Genomic DNA, 16966 nt, shown 5'->3' with positions numbered 1-16966 from the left:
ACTCATAAAAATCACCTAAATAAAATTAGGCATCGATTTTAATAAATATTGTTTAGAAGAATTTTAAAAAATACCAATAATGAAAAAATCTGTTATTTTCGAAAAAAAAAAAAAAGATTTCCAAAATCCGAAACCTAATTCTATTAAATTCTTAACAGGAAAATCTTTTGAAAATTTAAATTTCAAAATAGTTTACGTTTAACTACAACAAAACAAAGCAGATTCTTTGGATGTTATTAAAAAAAAAATGTTTGTATACTGACCCTTTCTCTTAACTGCACTGATACTGACTTTTACTGAACAATCCTCAAATTATTTGTATAACTCAACAACCATATTTATAAACATTAACTTCATGAGTACATTGTTACACTAAAATGAGTACACTAAAAGACACAAAGTCATTGAGAATAATGTAGATTGAGTTATGTAGAATACAAGAAATGCAGATAAAACTCTACTGGGAATGGAAACTAAACTCAGCAACATAGAAATATTATATAATTGCATGATATTATATATTGTTATTAATACCACGGAATGCTGAGTATAGTACATTATATAATCTATAATAATATTTCCAAGATTCTATTAAAAATAAATATTATAAACATAAAGTTTTACATAAAATATTAATTAGGATATCACGTCACTTGATATATTATAAAAAATCCTTTGGGAAATTATTCATAAGCTACTGAATATTTTATCATACTATGCGATACAATAAAAACAAAAAGATGAATTCTAAATTTATCAATGTGTTTGATTATATTATGAAATGGATTGATGATAATAATGAGAAATACATTTGATTTTCATTACTGTAAATATATTATAAATACTAAAAGAGTTTTGAAATACACTGAAAAGGAGAAAATATTCTTATAAAATTTTTCAAATTTCCTAGCGTCTGAAAATTTTACTATTGAAAGACCGTTGACTTCAGAAAAGTGAAAGGGCAATAGGAACTGATGATCAATCAAATTTTACCCTGCCTCACACACATACACACAAAAAAAGTAGTTATATTTTATAAAAGTGTTCAAGTATTCAGAATTTTTTTGAATGTCGGATTAAAATTCAATTGAGAAGTTACCTCAATTAAGAGCGAAACATAGAGAGCATGAGATGCATGTATAATTTCATACCCAAAATGAATCACCCACAGTTAGTTTCTGACATATAAGAACCAAATTCTAAACCACATTCATTATTGGCATCAGTTTATTAATGTTTATATTTGTTCTAAATTTCTGAAAATGAATGAGAAGATAAAAGTAGAAAAAAAAAAACCTGACAAAAAGAAGTGAACATTTATGACTGAATCAAACTAGATACAAAGCAAGCTACCTTTTCCCTCTATTTTCCATGAAGAAAAGAAGAAAAACTTATTTTACCTTAAACTTTGACTGCCAAAAAAGATTTTGACTTGTTGACGAATTCCAAATCTGGCGAATGCATTATAGAAGATAGCTATACTTATATAACTTTCCTTCCGATCAAAAGATTCCTTGACTAATAGTAATATATTCACAGACATCTGAAGGAGGAGCAAATGCCTATTTGGCTTCAATGAAATTGATTAATCTTTGTTTCACCTTGTATAGTATATCAACATCACGTCGTCTCGTTTTTTTTCGACTACGAAATAAAATAATGAAAAATAAAATCGACTGCCAAAGAAATTTCATTTGTTAACAAAGTTTATACCTATCGATGTATTATAATAGACAGCTATATGGTTTTTCTTATTGATTAAAAAATTACTTGGTTCGTAATAATGTATTCATAGACATCTGGGGAAGGACGAATACCCAAAAGGTTTCAAGAATCGTATTCTATATCTTATTTCGCAGGATATAGAATACCTACTTGAAGCTGACCTTTCAAATCCATCCAGAAAAAGAGTCCTTTCTCATTACGAAACAAAATAATAAAATATTGGCGAAAAAAGAGACATTTTATCGATCGAGAATGATGACAGAAAAATCAAATCATTTGTGAAGGAAGGAAAAAATAGCACGACCAGTAAACTAAGAGTTGATGGATGCTACTTGCAACTTTTTGAAACATCGTTATGTACAAAAGTGACTTAAAACGCATTTTGGACCAAATAAAAAAGAGCTTTTATAAAATGATTCGTCACAGATACATTTACAATCAGTAGGTCTTGGACAAGAAGGGTGAGAAGGAAATACACAGGTCACTCAAAAAATATTTTGTGGGAGAAGAAGATGTGACTATGAGAAATGGATTTTGTTTATATTTGGATTATAAATTATGGTAAAAAAATATGTCTCTTATTTTTACTACGATTTTCCAAATTTTTATACCTCCCATTATCTATAAAATGTGATATAATTATTTAGTTACATATTGTTGCAAACCTGACAATCTTCAAAACATCATACAAAGAACTACTCTTTTTTCCTGCTTCATTACCATAAATATTTTGCATATTTTATATATATACTCTTTTTTAAAAATGTTTACTCATTTTAAACTATCAGCTGTAAAATAAGCTGTAAATAAAAAGCTTCAAATAAAATACGCATTCCTGCAAATGTCATTTCATGCATATTCCCACCGTGGTTCGCTATTGATAATACTTTTAAAAGATATATTAACCTTTTAACATAAATTTATGTTAAAATGGTAACAATCAAATCATAGTAAAAATTCTAGTGTCTAGACAGGCTATTTACTCTTTTTTAAAAATTTATCTCTCCGAAAAATCTACTTTTACCACCAAGAATTTTCAGTTTTTATAGACGACTAGTTTTGCAACTACATGACATTCAGACATAAGTCATCAGTATTTTTTTCCACATTAAATATGATATACTAGTTGATACACCAAAGATAAAAATACTGCACTACACCACAGTTAAAATGGTACCATCCTTGTTTCTATAACCAAATTCAGATTTCATGTTTGTGACTATGTAGACAAAATAGACACACTACATTATGGACGCTAAAAAACATTCATTAAATGTTAAGGAAGTTTCTATTTTAAATGTGCCAACGAAAACTAAAATGAAAAAATAATGTAAAAATTCTAAGTACTCCTTTTTTATGGATACGGAAAGGTGATATAAAACCTCATGAAATGCAGAGCTAGAAAAACTTAAAAACTTTTTTTTTTTCACTATCGCTCACTGCAGTGAAGACAATGCGAGCTTTGTGAGGATTTAGTCAGAAATAAATTTGAAAAAAAGAAGAAGAAAAAAAATAAAAGATAATAAATTACTGCATGAATATATTTGCTGTTGCCATTTTTCGCTCTTCCTCTTTGTAAGATGAGTCATTTAAAAAAAAAAAACTCAATAGCTGCTATTCGAAGATTTAGATACTAAGAACATAACGATAAATTTTTTAATAAAATCGTTTCAAGTTTTAAAAATTCTAAAGATCAGTTTTAGAAAAAACTTCTAATGAAAAATAAATATTTAAAATTGTGTGCATGATTAAAATATCAGTAAGTGTATTTTTTTAAATTTTCTTTTTGTCAAAAAATGTAAATTTTCTATTGATTTCGTAAATGAAGATTCTAAAGAAAATAATACGATATATTTTGCAACTAAATTTATTCATTTAATAAATATTAATTATTTCAAATAAAAGATATTTTTGCAGATTTTTATAAGTCTTTAAATATTTTGGCATATACATCGACAGTGATTATTTCTTAAATATATTATTTATTGGAATTCATTTTTAAGTTAATAGAAATTTGTAGTCGAGGCTTCTATGTTATTTATTTTAGCGATTTTATTTTATATCATTACCGTTTGATTGTTTTAATTTAATTTCAAATGGTTTGATCGATAATTAATAAAATAAATTGCTTAATCATTTTTGATATAAAATAATTTTCATTAAAAATACTTGAAAAAAAATGAATACTTTTTGATGAAATGATATGGGAATTTAAAAATTAATTTTGAAAATAAATTTTCATGTCATTTTTTTTTTTGCATTTCTTACAAAAAAATAACTTTCTTACATACCCCTTTACATACATCAAAAATAAAAATAAATTTGCGCAGGTAAAATTAAATAAAAATACTAGTAAAATTTACTAAATTTTTCTGGATAAAAGGCATCTCAACACAAATATTATATTAAATTTTTGAAATGTTGCTTATTTTTTTAATTGTTGAAGACGATTTTGCTATTAAAGTTTGGACTAAAAACTAAAAAATATTTTATAGAAATAAGAAGAATCAGAATGATACCGAAAAAAAGTTTAAAGTTCCCATAAATCGTTTGGGTTTAAATTGAAATACTTTCCATGAAATGTCACCTAGTATTACACTCAAGAGAAATCCAAATCAGTTAAAATCACTCGAAATTAAAGCATTACAAAATTGGTTCAAAACGCTGCTACTCGATCTTATTTGATATCTGTAACGAAATTTGGCCAATTTAAGTTTCTGCTTACTCCCTTAGTATTTTCCACAGAATCTATTGATTTAGTCATCACGTTCTGGAGAAAAAGCAATAGAATCTATTTATTTTGCCCACAGCTTTATTTAAGAAATTGTCTGCGGTGTTTCTGTTTCAAAAAAAGAACAAAACTATGAAAAGAGTTGCGACACGGATCAATATTTTAGGATGTCGATTGCAGTGAGAGCTTTCGTCTGTGAATATTGAAGTTGTGCTCTAATCTCTTAAGTAACTTCTCAAGAAGGAACTCAAAAGTAATCATCATCTATTAAGGATTGAGGATGGGTTTCTTTGCAATGCACTTGCGAGTAAATGTATTAAAATTAAATCTGTTTCCTTGATTGCATGAAGATTATTGGGTTATTGATTGGATACTCTCAAGTGGAAAATTTTTCCGATGTAAAAACTATGTCTCTAAGTATTTGATATATTTAATGCAGCAGATTCGAGATAATGATGACGAAAATTCAACATTTATTTTATCATTCCAAATATGAATACGTTTCAAGAGATATTATTTTTTTTTTTAGAAAAGATGTCTGATTTTACCTGATATCTCTTTTAGTATGAATACTTTTTTCGTATAAAACATTCATCTCCAAAAAAATATTGTTACAAAACGTTTCTTCTGCAAAATACCATCGATCAATCATAATAATGTAACGCATTTAATCGCTATAGCTCAGCAGCTTGCTTGCTGTCTAATCCTCCAGTTTCTTTACTTGTCGGCGACTCCGACTCCTCTCACACACAACTTCTGACGATCCACACGATTTCTTCAGCTTCAGAGTATCCGTCTTTTATAGTTCCGGGAGGCGGGACTAGAATCTTCAGACCAATCAGGGCGTATCTGTGTGTATCTCGGTTCCTACTGGATGGATCATGAAACTTCTCAAACTTTCCGGTATGATCCATTTAGTCGCCAAATTCGTCGCCAAATAGCCGCCAAGTTCTCAGGTCATTGACGCACAGGACAGATCTTACAAAGGGTTTTAACGGTTTTTCCCAGGATGACACTATTCGTACCGGGTAGCAAAATTACAAATTTGTAACAATATTATCTAACTGAAACTATATATTTAATGATATACATAGTAGCACTTACTAGCGATAATTAGGTTTAGGTAAATAAAGACTAAAGTTATAAATAAGGGTTAATACAATCGCTCAAATTTACTGATACTTTAAATTAAGTTCAAAATAATTGCATAGGACATTCTCAGAATCAATTTCAGGACTTCCTTTCTTTATAGATTGTTATTATTATTATCCTCAAAATTTTCTAAGTCTTCCAGATGAAAAGAATTGCTCCGATTTTGACGAAGAATTATTTTCCCGAATTATCCTTGGTCAAGCTATATTTTTGGGGAAGCGAACTATGCGCTTAATTGAGTTTTCTTATATAAAGATAAATGAACTGAAGTCTTTGGACAAAAAATCTATAGGTTTTGTCAAATCATGAAGAAATTTGTCACACATTCTCTTCAAAACAAAATGGAGGCTACTGCCATTTTGCAGAAATATTATTATTATTAAATATAAAAATATTGTGTAGTTCAACTTTCCAAAAAAAAAAAAAGAATGTAAGAAAAAAATATATATTAAAAATTCAGTAAGTACTTGGTGTTTCTCAGTTCTATCTTTCAGAAATTTTTTTTCATCAATTTGCTTTTTGCACTTAAAACTCAAAATGAGACTTTTATAATGACCACTATTTTATTTATGTAAAATTTTCTCATTGATTTGAATAATTATTCTATGTTTAATTTGATGCAAAATCTAAAATAACGGTTTTGTTGTTCAGATGAAATTTGAACTAATTTTATTATTCTAACAACGCTTTAAATGAGGTACATTTAAAAACGTTAGAAATAAGTTTTTTTTTTAAGAAATGTTTATTTAGATATTAACTTCGAAGTAGAATTTTCATTTTATGTTCTATTTTGAATTATTTACACCTTTGAATTTGTATTTGCAATAATTTGTAACAGTTTCACCAAATTCTCATTTTTTAGTCTTGTCGGAAAACAAACTGAAATTTTGGATCAATGAACTAATAGTTTAACAGCAAAAGGAGGTCAATTTCCCCAGGGAGCAAACTAGTCACCAAAGGCTGCTAGTTTCTTGTACAAATCAAGATTTAGACAAAGAATTTATATCATAAAAATATGTTGGTTCAGTCCGGAGTGCAATGGAGAATAAAAAGGTATGGGTTTTCCATTTGCAGGCACACTAAGAAATCATGTAAAGGAGTAGAGCATAGATTTATGCCTATAATCTACGAGATGGTCGTAAAGCGGCTCGGGGAGAAGATAGTTTTCGGCAACTTCTTTATCAAAACGAAAGGCCTTTCACCGATACCGAGACATTAAGGATATTTGAAATAATGATTGATTTAACTTTGGATGATATAAAATTCCTCTTTTTGCATTTTAAGCCAAACAGCAAGCGATAAAATGAGCCTGTTGATTTGATACGTATTTAAAACATGGCTTTACATAGAAAATTGTCTAAAGAACTCTAAGTAAGTTTAAAATTTTGAATGTTGTATGATTCTATAAAGTCCTTCTTAAGTAAAGTAAGACTGATGTTAACAAGGAATACGCAGAAGAAACAAAAATGTTAATTAAACTGCTGTTGAGAAATCTAGAAATTTCTTTTAAATAATAGATTAATTTTCAAAGTTTTTTAAGTATATCAAATAAAAAAATTGAGGTAACTAATTTTTCAAAAGAGAAAAGACATACACATTCTAAATTGTAATTCTTATTAAATAACTTCCCGCCATTGTTGTCAATGCAGAGAGATTCTAAAATATCTAACACGGGTTTAAAACACGTAAAGCAGACTAAAACAAACACATTTTGTAATTATTAGTGTATCACAAAATCAAAGGCATAACAGGAAGTATCCTGCCTTTGAGTTTACTTAAGGAAGTGGTACAAAAATATTTGATACATTCTATCCTCTTTTGCCACAAAACGCAGAAAATTATCGTTCTACTATTTCAAAAAAAAATTATGACTTTCAAAGTATCTAATAACATAGTTAAAATATTGTACAGTATCTTGTGGGAGTAAGGTTTCACTGGCTGTATAACCGCGCGTACAACATCTTTCAATATAACACATATCCCATTCACAAAATGTCAGTTAAGGTTCTTGTAATATTCGAAATTCACACTTGGAATGAAACGAGAAACATGAAAGATTATTTACGACTTCACTCTCTACCACTTTAAAGCATCATTATCACTCATTTATTATATAATAAAATCCACTTATTTCCTTCATCTCTACTTGCCTTTAGATTCGAGATAAATATTTTGAATCACCTTAAAACTGTAACTTCGATACACAACCAAATATTTCAGCAAGTATTTATATAGAAATAAAAATATGCAAAAAATATTGAAATCGGATCATCTAATTTTCTTAGAAGTAGAATTTTATGTATCTTCTAAAGTATATAAAAGGTAAACTGACATAACGGAAATATTTAACTTAAATTTTAAAAATTTCTCATTTCAAAAAAAAAAATATTTTAACATCTTTTCTTATATCCATTTAATCATATAGATACATTGTATATTTGTGAAGAGAAGTTTTGAACGGAGAAAGTAAATTTATAGGTTTAAAGTGGTTGTATTAATGTACCATTTTGAAACAATGCGAAAATTATATTAAAATAGATCACTATTTCGAATAAAAGTCAGATAGCTACTTAAGCATGCATTCCTCTAATAGTTACTACACTATACCATCTGGTGATCCTCAGATCCCCAAGGTCATATATTAAACACATGTACACATTGGTGGAATCAGACTTGTTTTGGTTTGAAGCTACAAAATGCACTTTTAGAAAACTGGAGATTTAAATTTTGGCATGAATTTTGAGCTTCTAGGGTTATTAGAAAATGATAACGAAGGTTATCAAATTTGGTGACTTATTGCCAACAAAAATTACAACTTGGCGTGATGTACACCATGCATGATTCTTCTGCCTGGCCAATGAAGGGAAGGATTGTAAGAAGTTATCTCCCAAAGAAGCACCGAGAAGAAAATGGAAATGAACGCAAAACAGCGAAAGGAGGTATCAAAAGCTATATATATATATATATTCAATATTTCTAGCTGGCAAAAAAAGTTTTGGAGCGCGAATGATTTTGATATAAAAAAAATAAATGATCGCTTTTCTAAAAGCTGACGATTGCCCAATACAATAGACACGTGATTATTTCAAACCTGTTGAAACTGGCTAAGGAATTAAATTAATTAAGACAAAAAATGACCCATAAAAATAATAATGTTCTCACATGACATCTTGAAATTTGCGATAGCAGATTTCAATTTTATCTCTCCTTACACCTATTATTATATATGTTCAAACACTGGTTCAACGGCGAGCACTTCCTTGACCAGGTAAGCATCTGCGCTGATTTTACTGATTTTGTTCCCAACGAAACACATTGGGTACAGTTCCCTGGAAAGATATTCAGGAAGGAAACCTATCTCAAATGTAAGGAACTGGGGTTTGTACCTGAGACTTTTCGCTCTAGTGCAAACCTATATATACGAATTTCTCTTCACCAACAGAAGGTGCTGTACATATCACGAGCCCTTAACTTAAATCTTGACGAGTTATGCTTCATAAAATATCCTTGAATATTTGATGCAAGATATAGAATGTTGCTGGTTGATTTTGTATCAAAATATTCAAGAGCAATGAACATGGGTAAATGTATCTGTATCAAATTATTTATCAACCGGTTCAGAATGTGCAGATGTATATTTAATAAAACCCATTCTAGGTTTGCTTAATTTTTTATTTTTATTTTTTCAGAATTTTTCTTTCTACTTCAGAACAGAAATCTCACATTTTAAAAGCAACAACTCATCCGCAATTTAAAATTCCCATTTTCAATGAAAACCTATTTACACACTTGATTCATTCATATAAACGAAATAAATTGCTTTAATTAAATATGCTTACAACAATGCGTTTAATTATTTCAGTATTCTTCTAATCCGGAAGTTTTAATTAAAGCCGCTTATACATAAAGAGTAAATCATTAGACAAAACACTGAAGAAGCTTGGATAATTTCCATTATAATTCGACATCTAATTTGCTGGATCCTTAACATCTGGGCCTCGTTGAACTTGAATCAGCCCCGTAAACTTTTAAGGGAATCCAGAACCATTCTTTTATTGTCAATGCCAGCACTGCACGTTTATGCTCGCCCAATAAGCATAATACTGAATGCGGTTGATGTCTATTTAAATATATGTCTGAGGAAATAATTTATGGAGGGAGATTTATTCAGTCAGAAAATAAAAGCTTTCAATAGATATTATTATTATTTTTTGTTAAGGTGTACGTAAACACTTGAAGATTTTTTTTTTAATTTTAACTTTAAAAGTCCAGTTTTTTCACAGTAGGTCATTAATATATGTTTAAACTCATTTCAGTGTGAAAAAACCATATTACACTCATTATTAATTAATTAATTAATATTTAATGAGCTAAATAGCCTATTTTTTTAAACATGATATCTTAAATTCTAATTATTACAGACACACAATTCTAGTTGGAAATGATGCCTAATATTAGTCTTCATGTTGTCTGCCTCAATCAAGTTATAAAAATGTACAGTTTTTTTTAAAACAATTTTGTCATCAACAATAAATAGAAAAAACGAGATTTTTTCTGTCATTTTAACTTTCAAATAGCTATAAAAAATGTATTTCTATAAATATAACTTTGATTGAGGCACAAAACATCCGTTATTTCATACAAATTATTTTGATATATAAATAACTGTATTTGGTTCATTTCTTGTTGAGTTATGATTGTTTGAATGAAGCAACATAGTGGAAAAATACCATTCTTCATAAAATGAGTTTTAAAAACACCGTAACTAGAGTTTTTAATAAAAGCTCCGCAAGAAAAATAATTATAACTCGAGAAATATTTCGAATATTGAGAACATCTTGGTATCGTTTGAAAGCTAAAGGATCAGACAACATTATTAAGCAATAAAAAAATATTCAATATTTTGAACAATTTTCGAAGTTTCAAGTGTATACATACACCTTAAGGAGAAAATAAGTATTTAAATTGTTTAGAATGTGTTACTATTAATTTTTTTAATTGAAATTCTTAATTTTTGAAACCTATAAATATTTGTAATATCAATCGTTAAAAGTTCTTTTGTTTTCATTATTTGGAAAATTCCCTTCAGCTTTTTCATTATAGAACTTTTTATAGCTCGATTTCTTTTCATTTCACATGATGAAATAGCTTATCCTAAAGGTATAGAGCACGGCATTTTTCTACAAAGTTTGAGAATTTCAAGAAAAAGTTTAAATCACGCATTCTCCACTTCCCATCATTTGTGGAAAATGATAAATAATAAAATAAATAAACATTGAAGCAATTATATGTAATAATAATAATAAAGAAGCATAACGCTACATCACTTATATATAATAAATAAACATTATGGTATAACATATTAAATAAAATAAATGAAATTTATGAAACAACTGTAATGTTTGTAACGAGAGAGTGAAATTAAAAGTTTAACAATAAAAGTTGTAAATAAAATTTACCTACAGATGAAAGAAGCTAGTAATATGATAATTAAAAAATAGAAAACAATATAATACAACTCTGAAAAGTAGAACATCTATGTATATGATAAAATTCTGAAAAATATGAAATATAAATGTGGTAGTCACTAAAATACCCCTTGTATATGGAATTAATGATTTCGTGTTTAAAAATTGCAGTTTTATTATATGGTAAGATTTTACAAGTATTTAAGCTTTTCTTAAAATTAACTGAATATTTATTACAATGACTTTTTTTTTGTAGGGAAAACAATGATCTGTAAATTACATATTGATAAATCAAAGAAAATAAAAGCAGAAATTGTAAAAATGGTCCATGTTCTGTTAAAAAATATACAAGAAATTTATTTTGAAGTGAAGACTTATCCATATGCTCAATGAATCCTCTAATCCGTTTACCCAATTCTGCCTCACCAAATTTTAACTGCGTTCTTTGATATTACTTTAAAATTTGAATTTGATATAAGACTATAGAATCAGAATGTCTATTTCCTCTCCTGCACTATTCGTTATTTTGGCGAAGTGGTCATTTTCGAAATGCAGGCATTTATTTTACCTAGTAAATATCCATGATCTACTCAAATGAACGAACACTATTTTTGATTTTATTAACAGATTCGGATTCTGGATTAGCAGTTTTATAGTTTTGATAGATGATTGTCTACTGGTAAAAATATTAAATTTAGAATTATTTTTAAGGTTTAACAGCCCCGAATGTTAAAGGATATAGACAGAAATGTCTTAATCATCCCTCTTTAAATTATCTTTAAAAAACTCTCCAGACATTGAATATTATAGTGCTCATTAATTTGCGTTTCTTTAAGATATATCTTTACAAAACAACCTTTAAAAAAGACAAACAAATAACAACAACAAAAAAAACCCACTTTCCTACTGTTATAGATGATTAAAAATTCTGCCTGCAAAACAGCCTAATTTTTTCATATTATGAATTAAAAATCGAATATTTATAGACATACTGATACAATGCCAAATGGAAGAAAAGTTATCGACATAACAATTAAAGCTGGCCGCTATTGCATCAAGAGTAGGAAATTCTATTTTAGATGATTTCACGCAATTGTAACTGGGCGTAATAGAATTGGGAAAAAAGTATTTCCATACAACGTGTATCATTCTCACGAGTGACAATATTTTGCTTTAAAAGACTGAATCTTTACTTAAAAACTAAAAGGAATTTTGATTGAAATAGGAAATCTCCATCGGAAAATGTCTTTAATCATTCGAATAAATTCGGTGATTTTTTTGAAAACTAAAAATTTCGACACAAATATTATGCAACTATATTAATTAATTCGAATTCATTATGATAATTACTTGAAAAATTGTAAAAGTTTCACTCTTTCGACTCCTTTTGAGGGATTTCTTATTGAAGACACCATAAAAACTTTCTTTTGAATTTTTAACTCTGAATGAATTAAGTTGAATATTGAAACAGAAATATTTTTCAGATGGGCAAACATATCCTTTTTTAACGAAGAGTTGGAAAAAAAATTCTCATGACATAGAAAAAATGGATAAAACACACACACTCTTATCTCTTATAACAACTCAAGGAATCCATATTTCCTTCCTTTCTGGGTGCTAAATTTTATGGTATCTGCGGAAATGAAATGACGGAGTTTTCTACTAAATCTGTATAATCTTTCCTAAAATAAGGAGTCCAATATTGCGATGTCAAGTGATCCTTGGTGCGTTTTTTTCGTTCTACTTGGAAAGAAGCATGAGATTTTTAAATACACAATAAATTGAGTTCTGCCATGCCGACAATTTCTATGTCGCCCACAGTTCCTATATATGAGGTTGATAACAAGTTGATACGCCTTCATAAAGAACATTCATAGGCATTTGATCATATTCACATAGTCATAGGCATGTGATTGTTGGAGTAAAAGCACCAACATCGAATGTCGAATATGTCATTAAGCATGTTTTAAACAAGTGCCATTCTTATTATTTCCAGGACCTGGTAAGTGAGAAATACAACCCGAATATTTTTAAATTCAAAAAATATATTCACCTTTTTACTTGCATCTAGCTGTTGTTAACTTTTTTATGTTTGTCGCTGTAAATGTTGTCTGGTTGTTTCATTAATCTCACATTTTACATTGTTTTAATTTTTTTTCTTATATGATCCCGAAATTTTAGAATTTTGTGAAATGATTATTGTACCTCTTATAATTTATGCATTTTTATCTCAGTTGATTTTATTTATGATTGAATGGGTTTTTATCCATGTGCTTTTAGATTAAACCTTATGCTTGTCTCAGCATGGTCTAACATAGATCTTACACTAATAAACCCTATATACCTGCTTACATATCCATAATTCTTTCCTTCTGTTGATAAAAATAAATACAACCATCATACGTGAGGTAAGACAACATGAGAAAGGAATAAAAGTATAGTTATTAGATAAGTGATTTGATACAGAATTATTCGCCTAATACAGGGGCTTGTTTATTACTCCGAAAAGTAATATATATACTTATTTTATGTTGAATTTTTTTGAAAAGTTAATCAATTTGTATTTTGCAAGAAACTATAAACCACGTAATTATACTTAACTTTGGCAGTTATTTTTAATAATCGAAATTACGGAAAAAAATGAATCAAACGTCAAAATGAGGTACCATTTTGAATAGTGACAAAGAGAAGATATCAGATTTCGAAAAGCTAAAAACGTATAGATTTTATCAACTAAATATGCAACAAGCAAAAATCTCTTACGACTTCTTCCCTATTTATAGATATTTTGATGTCTTTAGATAAAGGATAATATTATTAGAGAATAGAGAGATCAGTTCTATAGGGTTCATTAATCATATTTGATTTTATTATACATTTTAAAGTATAATTACTGAAATATTACCTTACTATTGAAGGGTATTATCAGTTAGCATAACATGTATATCAACCCATATATATAGTAATAGTTCTACTGATAATTGCTTATATCATACGTTTGGCGTAGCATAATCAAGAATAGTTTTTGAGCCACTAAATCAGTCAATCTACTAATAATTGCAAAGAGTAAAATAGCAGCATCAGAACTAACTAAAATGTTCTAGAACACAATCAATTAAAAAAAACTCTATTGATGGAACATTTGCATCAGTCCACATGTAGAGGAAACATATACTATTTCAGCATCTGTATCACACCATAGATAGAGGAAACATTTTACTGGTACAGCAGTTGTACCATGATATCTGTTAACTAAAAAATTCTACTGAAAAAGACATGATTGAGGGCTTTTCTTTTGTTGTCACAAATATTTAAAAAAAATTATAATCACCAAAATTTCTATTAATGCAAAGTTTACATACCTGTAGGCTTGGGTGGTAGCAATCTGCCACCCAGAATCATGGATCTATTGTATCGAACAAATGGTCCAATAGTAACAGGACTGGGCAGATACGTCATCGCCGTAGTGCTTTCGTTGAAGCCAATCGGTGTGGAACTCATTTCTGTCGATAGAGTTTAGCGCTAGCATAGAGCGCTCTTCTCTTTGGCTCTTTTATAAGTTCTATACATGATTGCATTTATGAGTTATATTTTCATAGATATGGATATGAATTAATCAATACGATGACTGTATTCGATGTATTGGGTTGCTGAAAATTCTTCGTATTTCTTAATTCTGTCACATTTTTATTTCCTGATTCACTAGTTCTCGGAAGACAGGAAGTATAAGACTCTAGTTTCAGAATCCTGTGCTTTATTTAGGAATCTAGATTATTTCTAGAATCTTGATTATGTTTATATCTGCAGAAGTTCAAATTCCTTTTCCACTTTTAGTTTTTAGCTATCAATCGAGATTCTTTAATGTCTTCAAAACTAAAATTATATAGAGAAAATATTATTTCCCTCCATAATTTTTTTCAAAATGGGTAAATTCTAGAAAATTTTGATTCATAGCAGATTCGAACTAGCAACTTATCAAAGAGAAAAAAGACAAATTTATGCTTACAAAATTTAATTTAAAAAAGGCAGTATCATTGTTTTCATTTCTAGCATCCAAAGAATTTTAATATTTTTCAAATGATCTTCAATACTTATTGTTTTAGTCAAAACTATTTCCTAACTCAAAAGTGAAAGAGATTGCGAAATTATATTTCTTTTTTCAGCGTTAATGAAAATGTAGTTATTTTCAAACTTTTAACCCACATGAGATGAACGCTTCAGATTGTGAAAACACTGCAGAAAATTTAAAATTTGAATGAAGAAAATCAAGTTTCTTTTAGAGTTCTCAAGTCTGAATAGCTTTCAAACAACACCAAAAAGTATAATTTCAGAAAATAAATACGATGCCACCTTAAGTTTATGTCTTCATACTTTGATACCAGAAATATTAAACTGCCAGAAATAGCAGTATCATTGTTTTCATATTTTTTGATAGTTTTGACATTCGATTATTTTCCAAAAAATGACAGATTTTTTATCCACGTGCTTGAATGCCTTATAAACTTTAATCACATCACCAGTATCTAAACCAAGAAAAAATATCAGCTTAGCAGAGAACTTTGTTTTCCTTTCGTGCAAAAAAATACCAGTGACAATTTCTTTTCTTTTTATGGCAACAATAAAGGAACGCCTGTGTATTCAATGGCGGAAAGATCTATTACTATTGGAAGTGACATTTCTGGAAAGTAGAAGTAACTTTTTCCATATCCGTCACTGACATTCCATAAAAAGAAGAAAAAGCGATTTATCCGAGTGCTGCTTGATGCTAGTTGCAGAATTTTTTTCCTCGTGAAATCGGACTCAAGTTTCCTCAACTCAAGGAGTTTTTTTGGATGTCTCTTCTTACGCTTTTATCATCGCAGCAGAGTAGATGGAAGATCCAAAGTAATCTTGGAGAAGATTTGCTTCTGTCAGAGATTGACACACTTTCACGGGAAGGTTGTTGCGGAAATCATGGTGAATATTTGCAATTCAGAATCTGAAAAAAAAAAGAAATATTATAGGTAGGTTTCTATTTATCATAACTTTGGAAACGAGTTTCTTGGATCATGTAAATGTTATTTATATTCTTCCAGGAAATTTTTCCGAAATTAGAATCCTTTTGCAGTATGACAGTTATATGGAAAAAGAAATATATAATACAAAAGCTTTAGAGAGATATAAATTTTAGATTTATTCAAGAAAAAAAAAAGATGACATTTAAGATATTCCTCTTTTCACTCCTAATTTCCTGTATACAGAAATGGAAAACAATTTGAAGTTACATATAATACACTGTCTATTGAATTGATACACATGGTGGATATTCAATAGTATCATATTTCGCATTTGAAAGCTATTATTATTGAATCCGAGAACTTACTATGAAGTTCCTGTAGCTCCATATATCAGTCTAAATGAACAATCGTGAGTTTACGCACATTATCTTCTAAATGTTATTTTCTGAATTTTTAAAAATATTTGGAAACTTTATTAAAGATTTCATATGATTCCTTTAGAATTGAATTTCTAGAAAACACTCATCCGAATTGGTATCCTAAGCAGAATAACGTTTATTTTTAATTAAAGTGATGACCATTATTTAAGGAACACTCATTCTCGAGACGGCTGTCACGATCACTGTACTCAGGACCACTAATTTGGCGGCTTATCAAGGCAATATATTTCTCCTCTGTCTCTATAGGCCGGTTACTCAATCTTATTTCAAGCTGCGTAAATGGAATGTTAACACGATCATCATTCCATATACCATTTTCTGGCTCATTCATATAACCAGACATTCACGATCATCACGCGCCATGCCAGTGCAAGGACAACGCATCACGTCATTCCGTTCTTTCGCTCATCTATATAGGTAGAACATTTGTGATTACTTCAGGCCAAACAAAGG

General features: G+C 28.8%; 1 protein-coding gene across 1 annotated transcript in view; it reads right to left on the bottom strand.

Annotated features, from left to right (window-relative positions):
* The window catches only part of LOC129963905 (uncharacterized), an 82514-nt gene extending 67539 nt beyond the window's left edge, over positions 1 to 14975 (bottom strand). Inside the window, exon 1 of the mRNA XM_056078494.1 lies at positions 14439 to 14975. Within this exon, the coding sequence (XP_055934469.1) occupies positions 14439 to 14577 (139 nt within the window). The 5' untranslated portion in view covers positions 14578 to 14975. The remainder of the gene's footprint in view (positions 1 to 14438) is intronic.
* Between the last annotated feature and the right edge of the window lie 1991 nt (positions 14976 to 16966).

This window comes from Argiope bruennichi, chromosome 3 (genome assembly GCF_947563725.1).
Source record: "Argiope bruennichi chromosome 3, qqArgBrue1.1, whole genome shotgun sequence".
Lineage (NCBI taxonomy): Eukaryota > Metazoa > Arthropoda > Arachnida > Araneae > Araneidae > Argiope > Argiope bruennichi.
This window is presented reverse-complemented; position numbering and strand designations above follow the sequence as displayed.